This window comes from Argentina silus (genome assembly GCF_951799395.1).
Source record: "Argentina silus genome assembly, chromosome: 5".
Classification (NCBI taxonomy): Eukaryota; Metazoa; Chordata; class Actinopteri; order Argentiniformes; family Argentinidae; genus Argentina; species Argentina silus.
In genome coordinates, this window is record NC_139659.1 from 15417870 (window position 1) to 15445019 (window position 27150).

The window sequence follows — 27150 nt, forward strand, 5'->3', positions numbered from 1 at the left end:
TGATTCTACAAGTTGTATGGTGTTCATATGACTGGAGTTTTGCATTGAGTTATATTACAATTACAAAAATGTACTTGTGTACAAGAATGTTCTTGTGTACAAAAACAGTTAACTTTGTCTCTAAGAGAGATTCCTCTGTCAAATGTTCAATTGAATAATTTGAAATGTTTGTATATATCTATTGTGCTTCAATCTAAACCTGTACACTGTAAATGTATATTCGAGATAAACATAAAGAAAAGCATGGTCAATTAATAAAAAAACTGACTTTTAACTGTCTTACTCATCCTTGAAAATGATTGGTTGTATTATGATATGTGCAGCTATGTTCATGAGCCTTGAAGCAAATAATTGGCATTACTACAGGCAACATTAAAACAGGAATGCTAGTTAAATAATGGGTGTTGAGGTGCAGCTAATAGCCCACTCCTAATGTACTAGTGCCACCTTGTGGCGAATACTGAGGTAAGCACAAGAGGAGAGATCTGCAGAAATACAGTATCAGTAGCCTACAGTAGTATGCCTACCTCCCCCCAGATTCTCTCTGACACTGGCCCCATTTGAATAGTTAATCATCACATCCTTCATTCCTTCTCTTTAATAAATGATCCAATATTAGTTCCAACAGTCTTGATGGATAAATGCAGGTATTCAACAGGCTCTATGATTCTGTTTTATTGGCAGCAGAAATCACTTTAGACAATTGTAGATTTAACACATTAGCCTAATAATTTGTTATCATAAAGTTGGCCTACTAGAACTATAAGGGCTTAAACCCAGAGAACATCACTTAGACATTTCATACGTCTATATTGCCCCATACTAGGAGCTTACAGGTAAGGTACAGGATTGGCAGTCGGTGTGGTTTATGTATGAACGTTAACGGGGCACACCTGTGCATCTCATGAGCAAGGTATGAGCGCGCAGTCGTGTACAAAGGTGAACAGCTTTTCAAGCAAGTCAATTTGTGTTAACCTGTAGGCCTACTTAAAAAAAAATTGTTGAATTTTAAGTAAGATCTCCTATGCTGATGAAAATGTGGAGCTGCTACATTATGGTGACACCGAAAAATCTACACATTCTGGGTGAAATTTTGAGGCCACATGGTTCGCCAAGTACAAAATCAAAGCAATCATCCAACAGATTCTGCTACAAAGGCTGGATAGACTTGTTGGAGCTGCCTCGTGAAATTGATTACTGCAACAAAGCACCTGACAGAAACCCCAATTAAGCCACGTAATCGTGTAATCTTCATGTGTTCTGGAATTGGATAAACTATTTGTGATGAAATGTCGCAAATAGGTCTATCAACACAATCCGACAATTTGACTGAAGGTTTACCAATTACAAGCTTGACTCTACTCATTCTCTTACTTATACCCTGTGTAGTTCTTCTACTTCTGTTGAATTGCCTGTTCCTGGGTTACAAGTTACTAATTTTCTCAAAAAGAAACAGAAAACGGCGAGAAGACTCCGAGAGCACACTTTTACAATCAACTCTCTCGACGCGCCAGAGAATCACCAGAATATCAGATGCGCCAATGTTGTCAAATCAGGATGGCAAAAGAACTTACGTGTCCGTTTCAGAACCTATGTTGGCACAGCCCGTGACTTCTTCAAGAACCTCGTCGAAGGAGAGGGCCCCAGGTGATCATAGGATCAGATTTATCCGACCGGACGGAGCCACGGGGGGTGGCTCGGAGTCCCTGAGAGCGCCGAGCACCATATTAATGACTTCATCCACGACTGGTTCGACTTCAAGGGTTGACCTGCCTGGCAGGTCACGCATGTATAGCAAGAACAAAATGTACTGGTGTAGAAGCGCCCCTGTCTTAACACAGTCTAGTGACTCTGAGGCCGATCGACCAAACCTTGTGCCACCCAATTCACCTGCACTGAACGATCCCCAGACCAGGGTAAGTGAAAATGTCAAAAAATAAAAATTGTGAGCTTTGGATTCTGTAGTTTGTGTCTTGGACAAGCCTATTATTATTTTACGCAGGTGATCTCTGACCTGGGGATGCGTCGAAGCAGCACTATGGAATTGCAGAATGAGCAAAACAATCCGGGTGAACACCTGTTTGATAAAGTCCTATTTGAATGCGAGTACGCCAGTAGCATGCCTCCAGAGACCTCTTGTATTGTTGCCTCTGGGAACTCTTCGACCGTGGGTCCTGGCTTAGACAGTGACTTCGGAGCAAGCGCAGGTGAGTTCTTGGTCTAATTGTAATGTTACCTAATGAGGACTATTTTTAGGACATGTACCACACAATTTCTCAGGCATTACCTGTCATATAGACTGTAGGCTGCTAAATTATACATGCTTTCCCCCCCCAGGTGTCTCCCTTCGGATCCTGTCCGCTGACAGTGATGGTCTCACCAACGGTGTGTGGGCCTCGGGGTTGGAGTGGGACTATTATGACCCCAGCTACGTGAGGCAAAATAACATACCCAAACAGAAACATCACAAACCTGCAATACATACCAGGCAATACTGGGTATGATGTAAGGATATTTTAATAATGGCCTAACTTATTTTAATTATTTTTCTCCTTCTGCATTTTATTATATAAAAAAAGAGCACTGCACAAAGATGATCACGTTTATATTCAGTTCATATCTATCACTGTAATACTTAACACCAATTTTAGATTACAACACTTTTTGTTTACTAAGAATTGCAGTCACTGTTGTATCACATTCATTCATGGTGTTCATTGTCCAAGACACTTGTGATATTCACTAAATTGCATCACATATTTGTTTTGCTCACAATTTAGGGGTTAGAGTTAGAAAATGTTATGTTAAAAAAGTTGTTCCATGTGGTCTTTATTAAGCACATCATACACTTGAATAAACATGTATTTATGCACTGCTCAAAACACTTGATTCTATTCACTTATACTTTTCAAATAAAGATTGTGTATAATGTCAATCCTAAACATTACTTATGTGTCATGGTTGCATTTTGGTCAGTGTTACCTCATGATTTCTACAGACCTACTAGTTTCCTGGTACTGGTACAAGGGTATACTGGCCTACACATTTTCTTGGTTAGCTGCTCAGGAGTTGACTTTTCCAAAAGCTTCGTAAACTAAAATAAATTGTAGGCTAAGTTGTAAAAGATTAACTTTGTGCTGCAAAGCTTTCAGGAAACTCACCCCAAAGCAGTCAACAGGCTCTCCATCATGTCAATTATAACAGAAAAGAGTAGTCTAGTTTATTAAACACTCAAGCAAAACAGTAAAAAAAAAAAAACACTGACACCTATTATGACCAGTTAATTTATTTTTCATTTCTTACAATTGCATTTTCACATTTTTTTTGTTCAATCCTATTACATTATGCTATATTCATAAAAAATGACAAGTCATATGCATATCCCCTCCCATTCCTTTATAACAAGCAAGTGTTGTACCCTTCAATTGAGTGGCTTATATGAAGCCAAATGTCCTCTCCTCAATCCCCCTCCCACAACCTTCTGACCCAGCCCCACCCCCTCCTACCCCCAATCCTTACAAAGTCTGACATAATCTTCCCCAAAGCCTGTTTACAGACAAGCTGCAACATGCTGTCTCTAACATTTAAGGGAGATGAGAGAGGTTTGACATCTAAGTAAAGAATATGAATTTAATCTTAAACATGGAATTTGTGTGTGTGTTTGTGTGTGTATGGCATTGTACAGTTTTGCCAGGATGTATGAGGAGCTTTGGTCCACCATGTGGTAGAGTTTTGGTCCACTTAGGGTCATGTTTAACCATAGAGGTCATCGTCCTGGTCCTCATTAAAGACGTTGCTGCCAGTTCCACTGGTTGAGCCCTGGCTGGGCCCTGTTCCTGGCTGAGAGCTGGTGGGGAACCTGGGAGAAGAAAGCAGAGAGGAGTCAATAATATGGTCCCCTACCACATAACATAATGCCGGCTAAGCGATTATTGTTTTTGTTTTTTTCGGTATTTGCTGTGTGTGTTCTGCTTACCGGAAGCTGCCAAAGCCTCTACTCTGCTGTAACGTCTGAGCGAACATCTCGTATTTGCGGATGTCATTGTCACTGACTGAGCGGCGAGCAAAGCGCATGGCCTCCTCAAAGTGGTCTTTACGGATCTCTGGAACCGGGTCGTCCTCCTCTACCTCCTGCGGATGCAAGAGCGACAAAAATAAAACAATGTTGAATCATTTCTACCGTCATCTCTACGGCTCCCCCTATATGTATGAACGAGTTTAAAAAGGTCTCGATTCTAATCATTCCTTCCAATATTTCCAGTGTATATAAATCAATCAAACAGGAAATCAACAGGTTCATATGCTCAGACTGTCATGATTACTGCAGGTCTCACATTATCTAGTTATGACCTTACAAAGTTACATCTGAACTGTCATTAACTAAGTAAAGACATAGTAACTGAAGTCACCATGGCTGAGGGGTTGGTCTGTCTCTCCCTTTCCCTGCGGATCTCGTTTTCAATGGACTCCCTGATGGCCAGCTTGCAGGCTCTCTGGCAGATCTCTGTCAGGTCAGCGCCAGAGAAACCATTGGTCATCTTGGCCAGGAAATCCAAATCCACATCCTACACCAGACAGGGTTGGTAGAGGCAGTGTGTTAAATGCATTTCCACACAATGATTATACCTTGATCTGATTATAAACATCAATTTCAGAGATTTATTCTGCACACAGCACTCTCCATACTACCATGACCAACTTCACAATCAATACCCATTACACCTGGTAAAGGAGCATGCTGACTCAGACAGACAGACACTTGCCTTGGAGATGGGAGACTTCCTGAGGTTGGCGGTGAGGATATTAATGCGAGACTTCTCATCAGGCAAGGGAATGTAGATGAGCTGATCCAGGCGTCCGGGTCTCAGGATAGCCGGGTCGATGATGTCAGGTCTGTTGGTGGCTCCGATTATGAAGACGTTCTTCTTGCTGGACATGCCATCCATCTCTGTCAGGATCTGGTTGATGACCCGGTCTGCCGCTCCTCCACCGTCTCCAACGTTACCGCCGCGTGCCTTAGCGATGGAGTCCAGCTCATCAAAGAACAGCACGCAAGGGGCAGCCTGACGAGCCTGGAGCATAAACACAGACGGTCATAACTCCTTAGTACACGTGTGACACATACAATCCTTTGCACGTTTAAAATACATAAATATCACAAAGTTTGATACATATTCATAAAAAGGGGCTAATTCGGGTTAAGATTTACCTTGTCAAAGATCTCTCTGACATTGGCCTCGGACTCTCCGAACCACATGGTGAGGAGCTCGGGTCCTTTGATGGAGATGAAGTTGGCCTGGCATTCGTTGGCGATGGCCTTGGCCAGCAGGGTCTTACCGCAACCTGGGGGCCCGTAGAAGAGCACTCCCTTGGATGGGGTCATGCCAAACTTCAAAAACTTGTCTGGGTGCTCCACTGGATACTGGAACAAGAAAAGCACATCAAAAGGTTAAACAAGCTGCCAGTCAAGCTGCCAGGCTTCACCAACAATTTCCCAGTGAACCAATGACTTACCTGTACAAGCTCCTGTAGCTCCCTCTTGACATCCTCCAGACCTCCGATGTCCTCCCAGGAGACATTGGGCACCTCCACCACGGTCTCCCTCAGGGCAGAGGGGTTGCTCTGGCTCAGGGCCCACTGCAAACAAACAAAGACACGTGTTCATCCTGACTTAGAGATTCATTGCTACTATAGCCACTAACGCTCACTGGTGGTCATTGTAAGTGTTTATTTATTTATAAGTGCATTTTACACAGGGTTACAACACTTTACATTTAAAGTTGCCATGGTAGAGGAGAAAAAAGGTCCTCACCCTGAAGTCGTCCATGGTGACTGCCAGGGAGCTAATGATCTCTGCGTCTATGGTTTCATCTTCCAGGTCGATCAAATCCATCTTCTTCCTGATGGCCTGCAGGGCAGCTTCAGAGCACAGAGCCGCCAGATCAGCACCAACATGGCCGTGAGTTTCATTGGCAACCTGGAAGATTCAGACAAAGTCAGCTAACAACTTAAACATACACAAACAAACACACCATCAAATAACACCCCAACATTACACAGAGCCTCAATATGGCTGTGAGGTTAATCGATAATCAACTTGCTACACAATCACCTGCTCAAGATCCACGTCGTCAGCCAGTTTCATGTTCTTGGTGTGGATTTGGAGGATCTCCAGTCTGCCTGTGGCATCAGGGATGCCAATGTCCACTTCCCTGTCAAAGCGCCCTGTAGAAACAAAAAAGTCACCGTCACATACATCTCCAACCACCATTAACATTACCCCTGGATAAATATAATATATACTGATTTGGCAATCTTACCAAATCGCCTGAGGGCAGGGTCAATGCTGTTAGGTCTGTTGGTTGCTGCCATAACAATGACATGTGCTCGCTGCTTCAGCCCATCCATGAGTGTGAGGAGCTGGGACACAATGCGCCTCTCCACTTCACCGTGTGTCTGCAGAGGACAATAATTAGGGTTAATGACACTCTGTGGGCCTCAAGGGGGTTGAAGTCATAGTGGATCGGCTGGCTGGAAGAACATGTTTATCAAGATCTGAGCCCACCTTCTCTCTTTTTGGTGCGATGGCGTCGAGCTCGTCAATGAAGATGATGGCGGGAGCATTCTTCTCTGCCTCCTCAAAGGCCTTCCTCAGGTTACTCTCAGATTCCCCAGCCAGTTTACTCATGATCTCAGGCCCTGAAAGATTTAGCAGGCAAACAGAGTGCCACTGAGATCACTTTTTCCTGACCATGACCAGTGACGTAATTCTCACCCAAAATAAACAAAGTGAGTATCAAAGTGTATCTCACCATTGATGAGGAAGAAGAAGGCTCCTGTCTCATTGGCCACAGCACGGGCGATCAGTGTCTTTCCTGTTCCAGGGGGTCCGTACAGCAGGATGCCCCTCGGAGGCTGAGGGGTGATTCATATTGATGATTAATTTTAATACAAAACACATCCAATTAATTCCCCCATTTACAGAAATGTGCCGCACAAAGTCACAGAAAAAAACCCATTTCTCTCACCTTGACTCCAATGGCCTTGAACAGTGCTGGGTGTCTCAGGGGCAGCTCCACCATTTCCTTAATCTGTGCTAGCTGCTTCCTCACTCCACCAATGTCATCGTAGCCCACCTCATTCAGAGACTCCTCCTCATCCTAAACACACAGCTCCAACGTTATCCTCCTCTCATGCACAAGATCCATCAGCACAGAGAGCCCAGTCCTGTTTTTATAACAGTGGTACTGGTCCTGAATGCAGACCTACCTCTCGTTTGATTGGCTCTCCCTCACAGTGGATGACAGTGTCTGGGGCCACGATGCAGTAAGGGTTGGGATCTGTCTCCACCACCTTAAACTCCACCGCTCGCATACCTCCCCTCACCAGGAAGATGTCCCCTACAAGCAACAGAGATTACTCATAAACACACAACCCCTAACACTGACCATGGCCACCCCCCACAAGGGCTGTGACGATCATGACGATAACCCCCACATACAGTACCCGTCAAAAGTTTGGACACACCTTCTCATTCAATGGTTTTTCTTTATTTTTTTAAATTATTTTCTACATTGTAGATTAATATTGAAGACATCAAAACTATGAAGGAACACATATGGATATATGTAGTAAACAAAAAAGTGTTAAATAAACCAGAATATGTTTTATATTTTAGATTCTTCAAAGTAGCCACCTTTTGCTTTGTTGACAGTTTTGCACACTCTTGGCAAGGTGTATCCAAACCTTTGACTGGTACTGTACATCACAACATGCCTTTGTACTTTTTTTACTCTCTATTTGAATAGAGAGATATTGTTAGTGAACAGTAAATCAGAAGACCCGGAGCATGAATATTACCTTTCCTAATGGGCCTGTAGGCCTCTAGGAAGTAGGGCTTGAGGTAAACCTCAAAAATGTTGCCTGTGATCCCCTCAACGGTGTCATCAATGGGCAGAACATGGATGCGCTTCCCATACTTCACATCTGGGCATGGCTGGATACTGATATATATGAAGAGGAACACATCCCATCACAGCTGAATTATGTGTGTTGAGTACATTGACATGTACATACATTTCGATTGCACAATGTAAGCTATTCCTAGTGACTTAAGTCAAGTTAAGTGGTCTAGTGCCCTCTACCTACTTGCACTGATGCCAACATTCTCTACATCTCACCTGATGACATCACCCAGACGGACTCTAAGGTTGTTGCGGACCACTCTGTTCATGCGGATTTTCTCATCTGAGCACGTATCGTCAGAGAGCACAATGCAGACAGACTCCCGTCTCTTCTTCCCTTTCATCAGCACTGTGTCTCCCCTGAACAGCTGTAGCTCATCCATCTTGGCCTAGGACAGGACAGAGGAATGAATCAAAACACTGAATCATAATCATATGATATATGTTGTATGCTGTGTTGTGTCTCTTGTGTATGTATAACTATTATATATATATATATATATATATATATATATATATATATATATATATATATATATATATATATGCTGCTTTCTTGGGCAGGGCTTACATGAAAATATATATATATATATATATATCAATGTATATATCAATGTGATTTCTCTGGTTAAATAAAAATACATTTCTTTTATTTATTTTTTAAATCTACTACAGCAACTACTACAGAGGAGTAAAAGTATATATTTATGTTGTTTCTTTCTTATGTGATTGAACATCAGATTCACCCCCTCACCTGGGACAGAGAGACCACACTGTTGTCTTCATTAATTGACTCATCCACAATCAACCGGTTGGGCCTGGGCTTCTGCTTTAATATCGCCGTGGAAAGGTCATCATTCTTCGATCTGAGGGGAGATTCGTAACAGCAATTATGTTCATTAATGTACATTTGCTAATAAGATGTTGCTACCTAAACTTAGCAGTAAACCTGAACCTGGGGGAAAATTACATATGCTGGATGTTGGATACAAGTTATCCATTTTCTCAAACACGCAAAGCCACAAAGACAACAGCCACTGTTGCGCAGGCCCACATGAGTGACACAGCAGGAAAAACAGAGAGCCCGAAAGTAGGCTGTCATTAGCTAACAGGCTAGCTAGCGTTTGATAATAACTTGCTAGTATGATTACAATTTATGCTAACTTGGGGTTCCAACCCTCTGACACATGCACATAATCAGGCCATGAAGCCAAGCTCAGATAGGCAACTAGCTCGATACATAACTGTTATGATTTGGTGCTCGCTACATTAGCTTGCTAACCGGTCTACCAACCAACTTGTTTAGCACAAAGCGAACATTCTAACGCGTTATCTTGGTAACTGGATCCTTGCCTTTTAAGCATTACTAGGTAGCTAGCAACAACAACTTACTCTCCTCCTGACGCCATGGTACTCCGTCTGGTATATTCGAAGAGTAATTCTGGTTTCCTTAGTTTTCTAGCCTTCTCATGTATATTACCCTCTCTAACTGAGTGCAACGCCGACTAGTATAATCAGTAGCTAGCTTCGATCTGCGCTGCGGTAAAGTACCGAGGAAAATCAGTACGTCAACGAGCCAATCAGGAAAGGTAACGCTTCTTTGTATTTTCTTCCTAGTAACAACTTGTCATTGGTCTGAAAAGACTTATGAGGTGGCTCTGTGACTGATATGACTTTTTATCATTGCTTTATTATCAGGTCAGGTTGATTCCCATGTTTACATACATTAATATGTTATTCATTCTTCAAAGGTGTATACAAATAGGCAAATAATACATGATGAACATAAGAGAGTACTGTAAAACAATACAATACCACACCAACATTAATGTGAGTGATGATTGAAGTTCATCCTAAGTCAACCTGTGCCAGGAAGGCCAATCAAAGTCAAAATCATCAATTTACTAGATTCAGATGTCATGCGTCATTTGAGACACTACAGCTAGAAGATCTGTTCTTCCGTGTCAATCTATAACAATGTAAAACTAATAACTGATGTACCATTCATGATTGAAATTCAAATACAATCTGTCTGATGAGAAAATAAAGTAGTTCTGGCCATAGATTTTTATTTTAAAAGGACACATGCAGGGATTTCAGTGAGATACTAACATGGAAGCAAAGATCTTATCAGAGAACCAGTGACAGACCAAACCGCTGCAGTTGAAGTGTGTTCCTGCCTCTTGCCGTCAGTAAAATGTGAAGTCGTTTCCCATTTGTTCCATATTGCCCGAACTGTGTTTAGATTAGAACAATTAAAGAGTCTTGAAAGAGATGAAGAGTTTCATTCCAAAGCACTATATATCCACAATTGTCAAATGCATTTTCTTCCCAACAAAATTATTGCTGTCATGAAATGGAACTCTTCATTTATGGGAAAGGACAGTAGCCATATTATTCATTTACATAATCGTATTATTGTAGATGTAATCAATCTTTATTACATTTTTTCATGATAAATGTCACATGATCAACATTTTCTAATGGATATAGTTTCAGACTGAAGCTCTTAAGTTGACGTCTCAATGTTGTAAGGCATTACAAAAGCATGGGGTCTTACACTTAAAATAAGTCACAGTAAGGAAGGAGTCCAAGAATCCTGGGGTAGGAACATTTTATTCTCTGTCAGGAGATATCTGTACATTAAAGATCAAGTGCCACTTGAAGTTCATAGAAAGTTTAACCGGTGCACTATGCAAACATTGACAAAACACTTTGACCCAAAAATTAACACATTACTCAAAGCTGGAGAGGAAGGTCAAGACAATCTGCTTCAGCTTGGCATCTGCCGTCTCAGAGATTTGGCCATCGGCCCTGTAAGAGGAAATTGGGGTTAAGACATGTCCAATCATACACACGATTTGATATTTGATAATACAATTAATTGCAACAGCAACATACAGCGGTCTTGAATTTGGATTACCTAATTGTGGCCAGCAGCTCCTGGTGCTGGCCGAGAACGTGCTGCAGGAAAGCCTTCTCGAACCTTGTGATCTTGCCAGGCTCCATTTTGTCCAAGTGTCCCCTCACACCAGCATAGATGACTGTTACCTGCTCCTCAATGGCCATGGGGCCTGCAGGAAGAACACACAATTAGCCACCATTGGATGAGAGTGTAGTCAGAGCAAGTGAATGACTGCTTAGCCTCCAGGGCAAACATTAGTGATCTTCTGAATTTACTACACTATCCTAGGAGATACTCACTGTACTGTCCCTGTTTCAGGAGCTCAGTCAAGCGAACACCACGGTTCAGTAGCTGCTGGGTAGCAGCGTCCAAATCAGAACCGAACTGGGCAAAGGCAGCCACCTCACGGTACTGGGCCAGCTCCAACTTCATGGTACCAGCCACCTGATGAGGAGATTGGTTTCATCATTATTTTTTTTAATCATCAAGACCCTGGGACTAGATGATAATACACATGCACAAAGCTCACCTGCTTCATGGCCTTGGTCTGGGCAGCAGAGCCGACTCGTGATACAGACAGACCCACATTGATGGCGGGACGGATACCTTTGTAGAACAACTCTGTCTCCAAGAAGATCTGGGGAGAAAAAGAGCAATTTAGAGTTTGGCTCAGCATTACGACTCAGACAATAAAATCAAGGACACAAACATACCTGTCCGTCTGTGATAGAGATGACGTTGGTTGGAATGTAGGCAGACACATCACCGGCCTGTGTCTCAATGACAGGCAGGGCAGTCAGGGAGCCGCCACCAAAGTTCTCGTTCATCTTGGCTGCCCTCTCAAGCAGACGGGAGTGCAGGTAGAACACATCACCAGGGTAGGCCTCACGACCAGGGGGACGACGCAGCAGCAGAGACATCTGGCGGTAGGCCACAGCCTGTGGGTGGGAAGCAAGGTTAGTGTCACAAGGCTAAGGATCAAATCTAACAGATCAATCTCCCTGCCCATCTGTTAAACTGACCTGCTTGGACAAATCATCATAGATGATCAGGGCGTGCTTGCCATTGTCCCTGAAGAACTCTCCCATGGAGCAGCCAGAGTATGGAGCCAAGTACTGCAGAGGAGCCGCATCAGAGGCGGTGGCAGAGACCACGATGGTGTACTTCATGGCATCAGCATCAGTCAGTCTCTTCACCAGCTGTGCCACGGTGGACCTCTTCTGGCCAATGGCAACATAGATGCAGTACAGCTTCTTCTTCTCATCAGTACCTTCATTGAAACGCTTCTGGTTGATGATGGTGTCAATGGCAATGGCGGTTTTGCTGAAAAAGGATTGCATAGCTTAACTTCTAAATACCAACGATAATATTCGCTGACGTATCTACCATGTTAAACACTGGGAGGTTGTTAAAAAGACTTCAACTGATTGTCTTGAATAACAAGAACAGGTGGTAAAAAAATGGAGGCATGACAAAAAGTGCTGGGCAAACTTTTAACATGACCTTATTTGCCTTACATTGCCATATACAGTAACCATTCTACTAAAGTAACTCAAGATCGGTTGCTCTAGGCATTGAATACTAAACCTTGCCACAAGCTAACACCAGATGGAACATCCTCTTACCCAGTCTGTCTGTCACCAATGATGAGCTCACGCTGTCCACGCCCAATGGGCACCAGACTGTCCACAGCCTTGATTCCAGTCTGCATGGGCTCCCTCACAGAGATCCTGGGGATGATGCCAGGGGCCTTCAGCCCCACACGCCTGCGGATACTGGACCCAAGGGGACCCTTAAACAGGCAGTGGGGAAGTAATTACTTTTTACCCAGCACCATCATTGGTGCCACATACTAAATTCTCAGTTGAATCATATCCCTCATCAGCAATCTGCACAAGAAGATGCAGCAAGAGTCACTCATCCATTGAATAGGTCCTGACCTTGCCATCAATGGCGTTTCCCAGAGCGTCCACCACACGCCCAAGCAGCTCTACACCAACAGGGACATCCACAATGGCTCCTGTTCTCTTGACAACGTCACCCTCTTTGATGAGTTTGTCGTTACCGAACACCACAACACCAACATTGTCAGGCTCCAAGTTCAGAGACATACCCTGTAAAAAAGAGGGACCAGAAACATGGTAATTCAGTTTTGCATATCGCATATTCCAAAAAATAATATAAATCAACATAATTATAATCAACTAAGGCAGATTCTCTGGCAGGCATGTCATCAGTGTTGCTCTTTACATGATAATTCTTATTGCTACTGCGACAGCCCCTCCACCCCAACAAAAATGGTCATGACAAGTCATGACAAGCTTGCAAGTACTGGCTCCACAGACATTCGGGCCTCAACATGACACCGGGCTCACCTTGAGCCCAGAGGAGAACTCCACCATCTCCTCTGCCTGGACATTCCTGAGCCCGTACACTCTGGCAATACCATCACCGATTGACAGCACACGGCCAGTCTCCTCCAGGTCTGCACTGGTGTCAGCTCCCATGATCTTCTCCTCCAAAATAGAAGATACCTCTGCAGTGCCTGCAGATGCAACACATTTACAACAGTTACTTAAGTTCAGACATAACAGAGTAGTTAGAGAGTAGTAGAGTATTGTAGTTGGGGGATGGCAATAAGGAGCACTTAAGAGAGGCTGGCCATACCTCAAAGCTATACAAACACATACATTTAAAAAAGTGTTAAAAACACTTACCTGTCTTCTGCAGCCATGGTCTTGTTGTGTGCAGGTGATTGACTCCTACACATGCAGCGGCAACATTTTTGGAAACCTGTAATAGAAGTGTTTGAGTTGCATAACTGAAATTGTCATGCATGCAAAAAGTCATGACATTTTCAGTCGTGGAAGACTGATTACGGTTATCAAGCAAACAAATGTACACGGTTACTTTTACCTTAACATTTATAATCAAAGCGACATGACCACACGCTCAGTATTCATCTTACGCAGTTTCAATTAGATAACTAGTCAACTGTTTGTTAGCACTAGTTATCAGTCAATCAATGAAATCCATTGACCTGGCCAAACGCAAATAACATTTAATATTGCCATATCAGCTGTCAATACACACAAACGTGCATGAACAATGGTTGTGGACAGCTGTCATTTGGAACACTCAATGGATTATCACAAAACCTGACCTTCACTAACATTAGCCAGCTACCAGATGACATTCGCTAACGGTTCACTCTTTGGATTGGAATGTATGGTCAATGCACGTAATCGGTAGATAACAACATATTATACATCTGCGACTTTCATAAATTACTTTGATCTTCAACTGGTCAGTAACGTCATCAAATGTCAATGCTACGCGCTGGTAGGGCTACAAAACGGGCCCTCAAGTGCAAGATGGCGGTCTGCATGCACGGCTCGCCATTTGCCATTCGAGCACATATGTCAACTTTAACTGGTAAAAGAATATAATTCAAGCATAGCAAGATATAAAAAATGCTTACAAATCCAGCCCGACGGGGGAGAGTACGGGCAAGGGCCGCTGCGACGCGAACTGAAAACATCTTGATGTTTCTACGCGGGTCTGTCCTACACGGACCGGCTGAATCGCGTAGAGGGGAGTGAGGAAGATGGAGGACACAGCAATGAATATAGAAAGGTCATTATGAACCGGAAACACTTGACTATTTATTAAAACTTCAACAATTTGGATTGATTTAGATTAATTGGGTTTATGAATATTGATATTGAGATGACTTGAAAAAAAAAGCCAGTTGGTGTCAACATGTTTGACCAGCAACATCAGCCACAATTCACTAAACTTCCGTCTAATTTTGTTTTCAAATAAACAGTAGCTTCACGAATTTGGACACACTTATTCACATCACTCTGTGATTGCACTGCTCAACTGGTCTCATTCAGATCTCTATTCTGAGGGAATGTTCTGTGGGAAAAAAGGCTAATGTGAAGTGCTGAATGGGTACGTAAAAAGTAGGCGGCATTGAGTAGAGGCAATTACAGTTCCCATTGGCTGAGCTAAAGCCGGAAGATGTTTAATGAAATGAGGGGCGCGAAAGAAACGTGTGTCGTTGTTGTGGTGTCAGTGAGCTAGTTGTTAGGATCTTCTCTCTTCAAACCCTCTTCTTCAACAGGTTATATTGCCTGCTCGTAGACATGTGTGAAAAGGAAGATAAGGTTTGAGTGGTCATCTTTGTGTTATAGATTGCATTCTAATTTATATACAGGATTACTCAGAGACCTGTCTGTTTATTTAACGATCTTGTTTATATTTTTCAGGTTAACAAATGGCTCAACGCGGTTTTTGGAGATCAAACTATTCCCCAATATGAAGCTAACACACGGACTATTGACATACTGTTCCAGCTTGCAGAAACAAGTGAAGCTCGATGCAATGAGACTTCCCTGCTCATAGATGATCATCAACAGAAAACCTCTGAATACCAGGCGGATGGTAACGTGATAACTTGATGTACCGTTAATTGTAAAGTGGTTCATACAATAATTGAGATATGGGGAGTAGGGACATCATGCTGTGTCTATGATTCTCTTTCAGGTGTTCATCTACAGGATGTCGTTTTACAAGGAGTGGGTTTATCCTCTGGAAGTTTGGCAAAACCTGCATCAGACTACCTGTCAAACTTGGTGGCCAATGCAATGGCGCTCGGAGTCAGAGACACATCTTTAAGCAGGTAGCTAAGTAACTTACCTAGTTTAAAGAGAGCCACCCTGACTTCTGCGTTTATGTATGCAATTCATTTGACCGATATCATCAACAAAATACTGACAGAAAGTCATGCAAATAAATTCTCATGCTAAAATTCCATGTTGTTTGTTTAGCTTTGTGCCTGCAATAAATAACCTGACCAATGAACTTCTGGAATCTGAGAAGATGGACAGGAGACTTGACAGAGAGCTCACTGCCCTCAGAAAGAGACTTGGGGCCACTCTGGTTCTACGGAAGACCTTGCAAGAGTAAGATGATCACAGTCAGGATGAAACTGAAGATTTACATGCAAAAAGCTGAGGTTGTCAGCTAAGGTAGTTAATAAATGTACATATTCATCTCATTACAGGGACATCAAGAAAACAGTGAAAGCTCAGAAGGTGGAGAGTGCCAAAGCGGAAGAAAGACTGCTGAACATGGATTTTGTGAAAGCAAAAGCCAAAGATCTGTCATACCGAAATAAGATTGCTGAGGTTAGTTTCTGTTTTTTGAGATGTTTGATGTGGAGGGGGGGTTTGTGTATGCTGTGTTTTTTTGATAGCTCATTCATAATATTCAGTTGGTCCTTGTGACATAAGCAATGCATGGTGCTCTCATGCCCACAGGATCAGCTGGCATCCAGACACATGGAGAATCGACTCTCACACCAAGCCCTCATGGAGCTCTCTGGGGTAATCACAAAAACATGTGTAATTGTTGCTCTGGATTGTTGTGAAATGTATCATAATCGTGTTTGTCCTCTGAATCTGCAGCAAATTGCAATGTTAAAACAAGAAATTGGACCTTTGACAAAGAAACTGGAACCTTACAGTGACTTGAGCCCTGTACGTATTTTGTTTCTTTAACTTTTATATGACTTTTTTTTGATCTTCCAAAATGTTTGTTGCATGATTTGTTCTGATAACTTGTGCTGTGTTTTGTCATTAGTGTCCATCTCTTGCTCAAGTGAAAATTGAAGAGGCAAAAAGAGAATTGGTGAGTTTGACAATGGGAAGGCTGTTTTAAGACTGTACACACTGTCAGAATTGCATTTAAAATTAACTATTTTCTCTTTATCCAAGGCTTCAATCGATGCGCAACTCGAGCTGAAGGTGGACTTCCTCAATGCCTAAAGGCCAAGGGCAACCCTTAAAATGACACATCTGTTGCTGATGGATTGGAATGATAAAATGCATAATGTAAACATAATTAATTGTAATAAATGTTTCATCTAAAGTTGTTATTGGCTTCATATTTGTATTTTACCATAGGTTTGATGGAGAATGTGATAAATAAAATACAATCAAAGATCCTCCTCCACTACGGTCAGGGGCGCTAGATTTCCAAAGTGTGACACTTAAGCAGCAGCACGGAAATGGCGCATACATTTTTATGTGAACAACGGCTGATGGGGACATTTTGAAATAAGTAGCTAGCTGGAAATAAGATATCCATAGTGGACCCAAGTTCACGTTCCAATTTATAGACACAGATAAGTAATTGTGCGTTACTTATGCGTGCCAAGTTAAGAAGCTACAGATAAGATGTCAAACAAGTCGGACACTGCAAAAACAAGCGTATAACATTCAGGTAAGTTCTTATGCTAAGTTAGAAGAAGCAGCTAACGTTACACATCATCGTCAGAACTAGCGAGCTGGCTAACGCCTAGCATACATGACTATCTAGCTAACTCTTTGACTCCATTTTTTGGGGATAACTAGCTAGGCAGCTGGCAATAACAGGCATCAGACACATTGATAACGGACCATCATTTTAGCGTACCCATTCAGAACTTCCCAATAAAAACGTGGCAAGCTAGCTGGATACTTATACATTAACGCCACATTACTGCAGTAGCAGACACTAGCCAGCTAACGACGCCCTCAATCTCTCCCCTGCTGGCCGTGGTGACCTAGCCAGCTTAGTGCAACCGCCTTATGAGGCGATATACGATGACATTAGTTCGCCAGCCGCTAAGTAAAGGTGAAGTACTGTGGCTTCTAGCTACCATGCCTAGTTGGAAAAAGTATAAGCTCAGCCCCATGTTGTTCATACATGATAGATGAAGCTCTGTCTGTTATCCCGGGATCATGGCTAGGTAGGTGTTGCGTACAGTCTCTCGACTTGAGTTTCGGGGTGGTGGATCTAGAGTGGCACCACCGCAGGACTAAAACATGACACCATTATTTTGACGCCAGCTACAGTACATTGTGCACCAGCTACAGAGAGTCTATTTGTAGCAGTTCAAATCCACCGTGCATATTGATACCAAGTTAGTCTATGGTGTCCAAACTCATGTCTTTTGCATTGTATCATTTAATAGATGGCTTAGCTAGTCACTTGCATTTGTTGTTTTCATGGATTAAATGATATATACAGTGTGTGTGTGTGTGGGGGGCGGGGGGCATACTCTTGAACTGTAAGATATGATTGGATGTATTTATTATTTTTCCAGGTGAGTTCCTGTCCAGGCACACTCGTCTATGACAGTCAGACCTAGGGGCTCTGTGCTCAACTAGCATGAAGATGGCAGACATAGAGAAGACAGATGAGTTTGTGGATGCTAAGACCCTCCCAGAGTGCCCCACGAAGAGGGGGTCAGCTGCTGCTGTCAGGGGGGAGCAAGATGGGCCCTTTAAAACAGAGACGACAACGACGACCAGCTCGCCACCGGGGGAGAAGGAGGGGGACAGCCCCCTGCAGACAGAGGGTGAGCCTGGCCTGCTCTCCATGCCCTGCCTGATGAAGGAGCTGCGCAGAGACTCCCCGGAGTCCCAGCATGCCTCTACCGGGAGCGACAAGCCTGCTTCTGGTCGTGTCTACGAGAGCAGCGACTCCAACCCTTGCATGCTCTCACCATCCTCCAGCGGCCACTTGGCCGACTCAGACACACTGTCCTCTGGGGATGAGGGGGCAGCCTCACGTGCAGCAGGGGAAGGGGGTACCACAGAGGGAGGAGCCAACCCTGGGCTGGCGACAGGGGGCCAAATATCAGCGACAGTGGCAGGGGGGAGGAAGTCTCGGCGTTCACGCTCTGAAAGTGAGATGTCCACGAATGCAATGGCAGCAAAGAAGAATCGTTGTCAGCCTTCTGTGGCGGGAGGGGCAGAGAAGCAGACCAATGGCCGGCTGGCTAAGGTCAAAGGTCACCGGAGTCAGAAGCACAAGGATCGCATGCGGTTGCTGAGACAGAAACGCGAGGCGGCGGCACGGAAGAAGTATAACCTGCTGCAGGACAGTAGTACGAGCGACAGCGACCTCACCTGTGACTCCAGCACCAGCTCCTCTGAAGACGACGAAGACGAGGCGTCAGGAGGTAGCAAGACAATCACCACAGACATCCCAGGTAACAGTCAACACACAGCCCACATTTACCAGACACCACCCAGGTAGCTAACATTCATCACGTACATTTAACCCAGACATACCAAGTAGCATGCATACTACAGACTTTGTTGACAGACAGCCCAGGTAACAATTATCTCTGACTCATCCAGATAGATGACTTCATAGACCTACATTGACACACAGCCCATCTATCAGTACACATGTACCAAGGCATCAGATTACAAGTACTCCACAATTGCCACGGAGCAGGTAACTCCCATTCACCACAGACATCCCAGAGTAATCACTACGACACTTATTTGTCATGGTCACCCCCAGTAACAGGCATTAGGCATCATAGGCCAATACACACGCTGCTTGGTTTATGTTTGCATAACCCCCCACATGGATACTAGCACAGGCATCACATTGAATGTTTTGTGTTACTTTGTCACTATCCATTTGTCGTCATTCACCATAACTTTGAAGATTACCGCATCCACTTGAATCACCAGTAGTAGGAAGTGGTCTTTTCGAACTGTCATTGTTTGCATGTTGTGGGAATGTCGATATCATTTGCGGAATGTCACAACTGGGTTATTGTCTTCTACTTTGCTCTGTGCTTCCATATAGGCTAGGGAGCTATTTTTACCACTGCATTTAGGCCACTGTAAACAGAGAGTAGGCCTAGCCTATGTGATCTCATCATGTGGTATTAGGCTAACTGGGAGAACAGTGTGCAGTAGATAACCCTATGACATAAACATAGTAGTAGCTCAATGTTACTGGGACATACCACTGCAGCATGTAACATGTCATTCACATAGAAGGCTAAATGTTCAGTCTTTACTTTACCTTTGCCTTTAGAGAGAGGCTGAATATAATTAGTTTTACCCTTGCCATATCAGCCAGATGTACCCTGCTGGTACAGGTAGGGAAATTCTGTTTAATATGATTGTGCCCCCTTTGATTTCCCCAAGGCCCTGATGTGTCATAGGCCATAGCTGTTTCAGTGCAGTTGCTCTGCGGTGTCCGCAGCCGTTTTGCAAGGCTCTGTGTTTTGGTATAGGATGTCTTTGGATTTCATACTGCATTACTATTTGAGATGAATACCTGTTTGTTGTATTCTTGTTTGTTTACTTTCAAGCACGGCCTAGGCTATAGCCTACTGTACAAAGATTGTAAAAAATACTAGGCTACACCGAGTGAGGCTGAGGTGTGGAAACACCAGTTGCACTCAGCAGCCACCAAAGTTGGTTAGCAAAGAAAAGCTTGTATTTTTCTGCACATGTAACCCCCCCGTTTAATTTCTTTGTGAATTTATATTTCTTGGTTAATGGAGTGAAGGTTTATGTAGAGTGAGTTCTTGAATTTCAAAAGTGTTCCTCACTTTCCTATTAAATCAAATATAAATTGGCTAGTACTGTACTTCAAAAGAATACATGGGTATAGGCCTATTTGTTTTAGCTAAGCTCTATTTAACTTATATTCCATTGGTATCTTAACGATTGTTGGCAGATGACTGGTTGGTGACAGGCTATTACGTTTTTTGACTTGGTGTTATTTGGTGGTAGTCTTAAAACCGTGTTACCTAATCTGCACAGTTAAATGAGAAATGTACATAACTTGAGGTAACTTGTTTGTTTTAATTAAAATCAATGCTTTTCCCATTCAAGTAAGCTTTTAGATGAATATGGCAATTCTCAGGTGTTGCTTACTATCCCCTCTGCAGGTGGCCATTTTGCTTCATTACTTCAAGGTTGAACAGAACTGCATAGGGCTACACCGGGAGGGCAGAACTGCATAGGGCTACACAGGGAGAGCAGAACTGCATAGGGCTACACCGGGAGAGCAGAACTGCATAGGGCTACACCGGGAGAGCAGAACTGCATAGGGCTACACAGGGAGAGCAGAACTGCATAGGGCTACACAGGGAGAGCAGAACTGCATAGGGCTACACAAGGAGAGCAGAACTGCATAGGGCTACACAAGGAGAGCAGAACTGCATAGGGCTACACAGGGAGAGCAGAACTGCATAGGGCTACACTGGGAGAGCAGAACTGCATAGGGCTACACAGGGAGAGCAGAACTGCATAGGGCTACACAGGGAGAGCAGAACTGCATAGGGCTACACTGGGAGAGCAGAACTGCATAGGGCTACACAGGGAGAGCAGTCCCAAGAAGTGAGCAAAGTAGTCCTTTTATAACTGTAATATTCGTAGCAGACGGGATTGGACATAATCCAGTGAGAGTTTAGAATACTGCAACTAACAATTGCATGGCGTGCAATACATTTTCACGCTGTTTACTTAAACTCTGGTTGAATAATCAACTTTCTTCTCAAAAACATAGTTAAAGACAATGTACAACATAAATCATAATGTAGAGTATTCTCTGCTGTTTTACACGAGAAATGAGGCCCTACATTTTGTAAAACACCATTTAGGCTACCGTCTACCGGATCTCTAGAACTCCATGTTATCAACCATTATTGCATTTCGCACACAGACCTGACCGCTACTACTGCATGACGTAGTCCATCAGCATGAAAAGTCGATCTGCACGCAACACAACCTGTCATTTTTTTCTCTTAAAAAGTCCACCAGCGAACATGAAAGTGCTACTGTGTTTCTTATGGCTTGGCCTCAATGTCTTTAAAGCTGGCTTCAGCCGTGCGGAGGGATCCGGAGTGAGCGCTCAGATTCAGGGGCTGCTGGATGGCGGCTCGTGGGACAGGAACAGCATCGGCAGCGTTCTGGAGGAGGCGATGACGCGCTTCGCCGTGATGCAGCGCCAGACTGAGGAGCGCTTCCGTGTCTGGATGGAGAAGCTCACGCGCCTCGACTCGGACGACGACGACGACTCGTCCAAACACTCAAGCGACCCCAGAGAGGGGCGACGCCATCGCCACCGGGCGCCTCGCCCCACCCCTCCCAGCTCCTTTCTGCCTTCCTCGGAATCGCAGGAGACCATGGCCGCGTACATGTTGGCCCGAGAGAACACCAACTTGGTGCCCATCCCTCTCAACAATAACATCCTGCCTGAAGTGGTCACCCAAAATGGAAACATGGAAGTTCCAGACCCCAATCTCTTGAACGTTTAGATTTTGTTGTTGCACTCGTGGACTGCTTTAGCAATGCAGTTTAGAAATTGATAAAGATCCAGTACCGTCACACACAGTTATGGTGGGTGTGGTTATCTGATGTCCACATTTATTGTGGATTTTAGTCCTTATGTTTAGGATTTTATTCTACTGAAAATCCTAGGTGTGTGGTATTCCATTAACACAGTGAGCATGGCCATGTATAGGAGTTTTATTTGAGTACAGTAGAAGAACCAAAACCACACAATCGACTGCAGTTAGACACGGTTGATTGCATTTGAATGATGGCTATATCCTCCAGGCTGTGAGGGACCTGTGGCTCAGGGCACCTGTCAGTGCTGAATCACTGTGAGGTCTTCTAGGATGCGTTCTAAACAACTCACCTGTTACTGCACTGCAGCCAAATGACTTGTTTCTACAGCAACTTGTACAACTAGTTTAGCTTGACGAGCATTTTTGACACGGACAATGCACATTTCTCTAAAGAGACTATCCGTCAGGGCTCTCACTTGCTTGCAGTATGGCCTATTCCAAGAGTATACCTGTTTACCAGCGCGCGCGCGCACACACACACACACACACACACACACACACACACACACACACTGTGTCAGTTCATGTTATTCATACAGAAACGTGCATTACAGCTCCTAGTCAGCCACTAGGCAGGGGGCTGCTACTTCATAGCATGTGCCTTGTCATACTGAATTCATGCTGGGAATGATGTGTTGGAGAATCATAGTGCCATTTACTCAGAGCCACATCCAGGGCACTGGGTGACCCCTCACTCAGTGGGGTTATAATTGATTACAGACTTGTCAACTCTTTTACAGCCTTTACTTTGGTGGCATAGCTTTACTAACAACAAACATGATAGAAAATGATTATATTCTTAATGCAATATACTCAACCCATACAATACCTTCAATTAATCTGGATGTTGAAATAAGACGGACCAATGTTTCTATGTACTGTAGGTAGAGCAGTAAATGTCTTTTTTTATGTGATTAGCCATTGTGTTGGCACTGATACCCATGAACAATACTGACACTGATGGTAGTAAGGAGAGACACTGGCAGTTTTTATGTGTGAATTGTGGGCATCGAGTAAGGTATGTGGTCTTTGGTTCTGGATAGCAGCTATAATATTCAAGAGCCTCAAATTTCTTCCGATCTGCTCATGCCAGGTTTGGTTTGTTGTAGGGCGTGTGTTTGTCTGCCAACTTGGCCTGTGCTTTAAGAAAATGCTGCCTATTTTAGTAGTTGTATTGATATGACTTTTATTGTCACACTGAAAGCAGGTTTAAAACAATATGAGAGCAGAGATTGGGTTACAGAGCAGTAAAGCTGAAACATTTGTGGCATATTAATACTGATTCCCAAATGCATAACATGCAGGTGACAAAGTGGCCTTTTCTGGTTCAGATCCTGTGGTTTCTGAGGTAGGTCTCCCCTGCCTCACTGATCAACTCTCTCCAGCTACTTTTAGAGAATAAGGTGTTTTTAGTGCTATGCACACACCCGACTTCTTCAAACACTACCTAATTGTCAAGGACACATTGCTAAAGGAATATATCTAGGAATTTATTCAGTTGGGCGGAATGTTCAGAGCATTGCAATTTGCAAAAATGTACTACATAGACTATGTTTTCACTCTCCTGTTTGCATGTTAACCTCCCTGTGGTTATGTAAAATGTGCAAGTGTCAAAGAATAATTCATTTTCATTCGCTTGTGTGCAAGGTAGACATTTTCTATTATGTTCTTGAAATGCAGTGACATATTCCTTTGATTTCTTTTCCTGGCCCAGATCTTACCCCCTGCCATTGTTGTTCAATTTCAAAATGGACATTTGCCATATGAATATTGCCACCACATGTAGCCTAATGACACAGTTAGGTCTAATCTGACAGTTAATTTGGAAGAGTGGTCTTCCATTTGTTTACCTTCACATTGTTCTTAACATTTCCAGTATAGCAACAGTATGTCAGTCATATCAGCAGCTCACAGGAGAGAGTGCCCTTTTTACAAGCATGTTGCCTACATCATAGGTTTCCATTGAGGACAGGTATGATGTTTACCAAAGAGATAATCTTGGTTTATATTAGTCCTTTTTGTCTTCACTACATAGGCTTTCCATTGGGAAGTTATCCTCAGTACCCCCTGGTACCGCCAACTGCTCTGCCCAGACTCCCACACTGCACTCCCATAGTACATTGTGTCCAGATGACCCTCAGGCATGTGCTGTGGGCTGTGTGTAACTCCCAGAGACAGAGAGAGAGACTGCTCTTACAGGGTACAGCAGAGACACTCCAAGCATGTTCCTCCCTCCCCAATACTCTATCAGGGTTTCATCACCATGGCAACGTTTCACTCTTTGTTACATTGAGACATTGTTTTTGGTTGTTTTTTGATAACTGGTCAAACTACTGCTCTATTACATTGACTTGCCTTATTTCATTCACTTGATGAAATTACAGATTTTGAACTGAAAATTGACTGATTTTTGTAATGATTGCATCCTGTAGTAGTTTTTTGTGAATGGCTGTAATTTGAAAAGCATTAAAAAGGATACACAAAATAAATTGTTCAATCTGTTTTGATTATGAATTAACTGTAGAATATGCACCTTTTAGGCTAGATGCATTACATCAGATTTGGAATGATCCATTTGTGGCCTATTTTTCAATGCATTGAACCAGGCATTTCTCTTCAAGATACGTCGATTTTCATCACAAAGTAGGCTAGAGCAAAAATCGTAAACCTAAGCATTCAAGTTAATTGTTATGTACTTTCCAATTTCACATAGGGTTCGTCTTTGTAGGACACACACAGAAGAAGTCTCAGATGTTGTTGCCATCAAATACATTTTCTTCAGTCTGACAACGATTACGCCTACTCTAAGAATATTGTTGAATAAGATCTGGGCCTTAAGGTTGTGCACCATTCATCACCACAGCCTCTTGACTGGTGGTATGCAGTGTATGCATGGCAGATGCTTGAGAACGTATAAAATGTTGTAGGATGTAGCCTGAAAGTGGCAGTGGTGAGTGGTGTCTCATTGTTCAACACAGAGAAAGCCAGACCTATGATGATACACAATCAGTGTGCCCTGTGCTCCAGTGTACTGCTATAACCTGGTGTAATACCTATGATCTAGGTTTTTAACCTGCTTTGCTTTGTTGCACTGTCCCCTCCAGTCAGAGAGACATGGTTTAAATAATGAAGTGTTTTCTGTGTGTTTCTGCAGACGGGCCTCCTGTAGTGGGGCACTTTGATATTTCAGACACTGATTCTAACCGGGAGATCTTAAGTGTGGAGAGAGTCCGGACCAGCGTGATAACACATGAGCTAAAAACACACAGAGACCAGGATATGGGAGCACACTCTGGGTCAAACAGAGCACAGGATCTGTGTTTCCTCTCAGGTCAGTTACAAACCCAGTGTATCAAACTGAAAATGTCCTCCTTCTCAAAGACTCAGTTAGGCCCGTCTCTGACACAAGCCAGGAGACACATGCGGGGAGTCGCATTAGTTAGACTAGGTTTAGGCTCTGTGCAACAAGTGAGCACAAAAGTCGTATGGGTTTCAGAAAAGATAAAACATATTTGAAACTGTAGTCTTGAGATCAATGGAATAAAACACCTTTTGCTGTGCTCCGAAAGCTGAAGAGTGGAATCTTCAGCGTGCGTCCTTGGGAGTTTGCCTGTATTGTTAAAACACATGAAACAGAAGATCCCTCTGTCCGCTTTGGCCAAAGTGCAATGAAACTGTTTAGGCCATGCAACACTGTGTCCAACCCGACACCAAGAAAAAACTGCTTTGTGTCCCTGTGTTTATCGCAGCTAGTTTTGTTACTTCAGTGTATTACCTTAGGTGTAAGCTAATGTCTAACGACCCAGTGTGTATTGTACGTGTCCCTGCGCACCCTAAGTGTGTTGTATGTATACCTGTGCACTCTAAAGTGTGATGTGATGTGTTGTGTGTTCCAGGTCATATGGAGGCAGAGCTGTCCCACAGGGAACCCCCTCACAAGGGCCAGATCAACATCCCCTCCTCAGACAGCGAGGTGGAAATAGTAGGAGTGCAAGAAAACACAAGGTGAGTTAGTTCCTCCTCTTGGTTAACACACAAGCAGAGTCAGTCTTGCTGGCACTGGAATCTCTGCAGAGCATCAGTAGTTTGAAAAAGTGTTTGTAGCTAACAATGATTTGATATGAATTTGATTGATGTTTTATGACTACATGCAATCTTTCAGCATATTTGATGTCACCAAATTGCTACTTTAATGTTGTTATGTTACGCTGATGTCACACAGATGTGCCCATCCTCGGGGAGGTGTTATCCAGAGCCTGTCTTCTTGGAAGCCAAACTCAGTGGAGCAATTCAACAGCACAAGGCAATCCCAGCTCTGGACTACAGTGTCCCCACAGCCCAACTGGGTGTCCCCTCCTGAGGTAGTGGACCTCACTCTGGACGAGGACACCAGACACAAATACCTTCTCTAAGCAACCTGTGCACTGAAGACTCCCTCCTACACCTCCTCCACCCCAGCCTCCCCTCCACGGCGGAAACCCTACCTGTTGTTACAGACACACCTGTAACTCATGGACTCTCCCTGTTCCTTAGTGCTGTTTGTTTTTAACCTACTGTAGAACCTTGTGTATCAAAGCCATTTTACGAAGGTGATTCCCTAATCATATGTTTTTTTTTTCTTTCTAAAAAAAAAAATTATCATTTTAATTAAAACTCAGCGCAAGATAGTGCAAGTGGAACATACAGACGTTTTTCAAAGTAAGCGTAGCAATATTCTCCCTGTTTAGTACCTCACTGACCCTGAGAACTGTCTTTGGTAGGCACTGTGTGCACACTAGCTGTAAAATAAGACTTAAAGCTGCTGCATGAGGGGAGGGGCAGGATCTGAGGCTGCCGTCACTGTTGTTGTGCTACACTACAGTCTTGCTGTGGCCTATTCTCAGACTGGATTGGGCTTTTTATCAACAGTCACCTGCAGTCAATACTAAACGACAGTTGGTACACTTTCTGGAGTACAATAGACCGGCCACTGACAGGGGGCTGGCGGCTGACCCACTACTGCACTCTAACCTCACATTAGCTTCATGTTTTTAAGATCGATAGAATCTTACCACTGG

At 43.5% G+C, this 27150-nt stretch overlaps 5 protein-coding genes across 8 annotated transcripts; 3 read left to right on the forward strand and 2 right to left on the reverse strand.

Moving 5' to 3' along the window:
* Positions 1-1289: 1289 nt before the first annotated feature.
* hwa (huluwa) lies at positions 1290-2504 on the forward strand (the record flags this gene model as incomplete). The annotated part of the gene is made up of 3 exons (XM_083669797.1): positions 1290-1916; positions 2003-2207; positions 2338-2504. The coding sequence occupies 3 exons, from the start codon at positions 1290-1292 to the stop codon at positions 2502-2504; spliced, it is 999 nt and encodes a 332-aa protein (XP_083525923.1).
* A 766-nt stretch (positions 2505-3270) lies between these two features.
* On the reverse strand, positions 3271-9490 carry LOC310804922 (transitional endoplasmic reticulum ATPase). Its single transcript, XM_083670357.1, has 17 exons — positions 9357-9490; positions 8719-8830; positions 8181-8353; positions 7861-8003; positions 7270-7400; positions 7029-7160; positions 6813-6915; positions 6566-6699; positions 6321-6456; positions 6113-6225; positions 5813-5977; positions 5515-5637; positions 5210-5422; positions 4764-5072; positions 4410-4565; positions 3977-4131; positions 3271-3859 (listed from the first exon to the last, which is right to left on the reverse strand). Exons 1-17 carry the CDS (start codon positions 9371-9373, stop codon positions 3754-3756), a joined length of 2421 nt encoding a protein of 806 aa, XP_083526483.1. The 5' UTR covers positions 9374-9490; the 3' UTR covers positions 3271-3753.
* A 1071-nt stretch (positions 9491-10561) lies between these two features.
* atp5fa1 (ATP synthase F1 subunit alpha) lies at positions 10562-14477 on the reverse strand. The gene is made up of 11 exons (XM_083670872.1): positions 14351-14477; positions 13587-13662; positions 13245-13414; positions 12810-12983; positions 12495-12661; positions 11892-12192; positions 11583-11807; positions 11399-11506; positions 11169-11313; positions 10888-11038; positions 10562-10778 (listed from the first exon to the last, which is right to left on the reverse strand). The coding sequence occupies exons 1-11, from the start codon at positions 14408-14410 to the stop codon at positions 10700-10702; spliced, it is 1656 nt and encodes a 551-aa protein (XP_083526998.1). The 5' UTR covers positions 14411-14477; the 3' UTR covers positions 10562-10699.
* A 243-nt stretch (positions 14478-14720) lies between these two features.
* haus1 (HAUS augmin-like complex, subunit 1) lies at positions 14721-16788 on the forward strand. 2 transcript variants are annotated; one of them, XM_083670300.1, is made up of 10 exons: positions 14721-14826; positions 14999-15041; positions 15144-15318; positions 15421-15556; positions 15705-15839; positions 15941-16064; positions 16197-16262; positions 16344-16415; positions 16519-16566; positions 16653-16788. In XM_083670300.1, the coding sequence occupies exons 2-10, from the start codon at positions 15021-15023 to the stop codon at positions 16701-16703; spliced, it is 828 nt and encodes a 275-aa protein (XP_083526426.1). In that variant the 5' UTR covers positions 14721-14826; positions 14999-15020; the 3' UTR covers positions 16704-16788. The 2 variants fall into 2 exon arrangements, with proteins under 2 accessions (XP_083526426.1, XP_083526425.1); XM_083670299.1 differs by lacking the exon at positions 14721-14826 and having other exon boundaries at positions 14924-15041.
* A 194-nt stretch (positions 16789-16982) lies between these two features.
* Positions 16983-26731, forward strand: ark2n (arkadia (rnf111) N-terminal like PKA signaling regulator 2n). 3 transcript variants are annotated; one of them, XM_083669347.1, is made up of 5 exons: positions 16983-17160; positions 18026-18916; positions 25248-25424; positions 25990-26098; positions 26316-26731. In XM_083669347.1, exons 2-5 carry the CDS (start codon positions 18091-18093, stop codon positions 26503-26505), a joined length of 1302 nt encoding a protein of 433 aa, XP_083525473.1. In that variant the 5' UTR covers positions 16983-17160; positions 18026-18090; the 3' UTR covers positions 26506-26731. The 3 variants fall into 3 exon arrangements, with proteins under 3 accessions (XP_083525473.1, XP_083525475.1, XP_083525474.1); XM_083669349.1 differs by lacking the exon at positions 25248-25424; XM_083669348.1 differs by lacking the exons at positions 25248-25424; positions 25990-26098; positions 26316-26731 and adding an exon at positions 21558-24663.
* Positions 26732-27150: the final 419 nt, after the last annotated feature.

Excerpts from the sequence above, each read along its gene's own strand:
- atp5fa1 (XM_083670872.1), bottom strand. The coding sequence starts at position 14,410 with ATGTTTTCAGTTCGCGTCGCAGCGGCCCTTGCCCGTACTCTCCCCCGT. Across the intron at positions 12,662-12,809 it reads GAAACGCCATTGATGGCAAG|GGTCCCCTTGGGTCCAGTAT; the intron begins GTCAGGACCTAT and ends TGCCTGTTTAAG. Across the intron at positions 11,507-11,582 it reads TCTCTATCACAGACGGACAG|ATCTTCTTGGAGACAGAGTT; the intron begins GTATGTTTGTGT and ends TTTTCTCCCCAG.
- LOC310804922 (XM_083670357.1), bottom strand. Across the intron at positions 5,978-6,112 it reads ACGACGTGGATCTTGAGCAG|GTTGCCAATGAAACTCACGG; the intron begins GTGATTGTGTAG and ends TGAATCTTCCAG. Across the intron at positions 4,132-4,409 it reads AGACCAACCCCTCAGCCATG|GAGGTAGAGGAGGACGACCC; the intron begins GTGACTTCAGTT and ends TTGCATCCGCAG.
- ark2n (XM_083669347.1), top strand. The coding sequence starts at position 18,091 with ATGAAGATGGCAGACATAGAGAAGACAGATGAGTTTGTGGATGCTAAG. Across the intron at positions 18,917-25,247 it reads AATCACCACAGACATCCCAG|ACGGGCCTCCTGTAGTGGGG; the intron begins GTAACAGTCAAC and ends GTGTTTCTGCAG. Across the intron at positions 25,425-25,989 it reads GGATCTGTGTTTCCTCTCAG|GTCATATGGAGGCAGAGCTG; the intron begins GTCAGTTACAAA and ends TGTGTGTTCCAG.
- haus1 (XM_083670300.1), top strand. The coding sequence starts at position 15,021 with ATGTGTGAAAAGGAAGATAAG. Across the intron at positions 15,319-15,420 it reads CTCTGAATACCAGGCGGATG|GTGTTCATCTACAGGATGTC; the intron begins GTAACGTGATAA and ends ATTCTCTTTCAG. Across the intron at positions 16,567-16,652 it reads AAGAGGCAAAAAGAGAATTG|GCTTCAATCGATGCGCAACT; the intron begins GTGAGTTTGACA and ends TCTTTATCCAAG.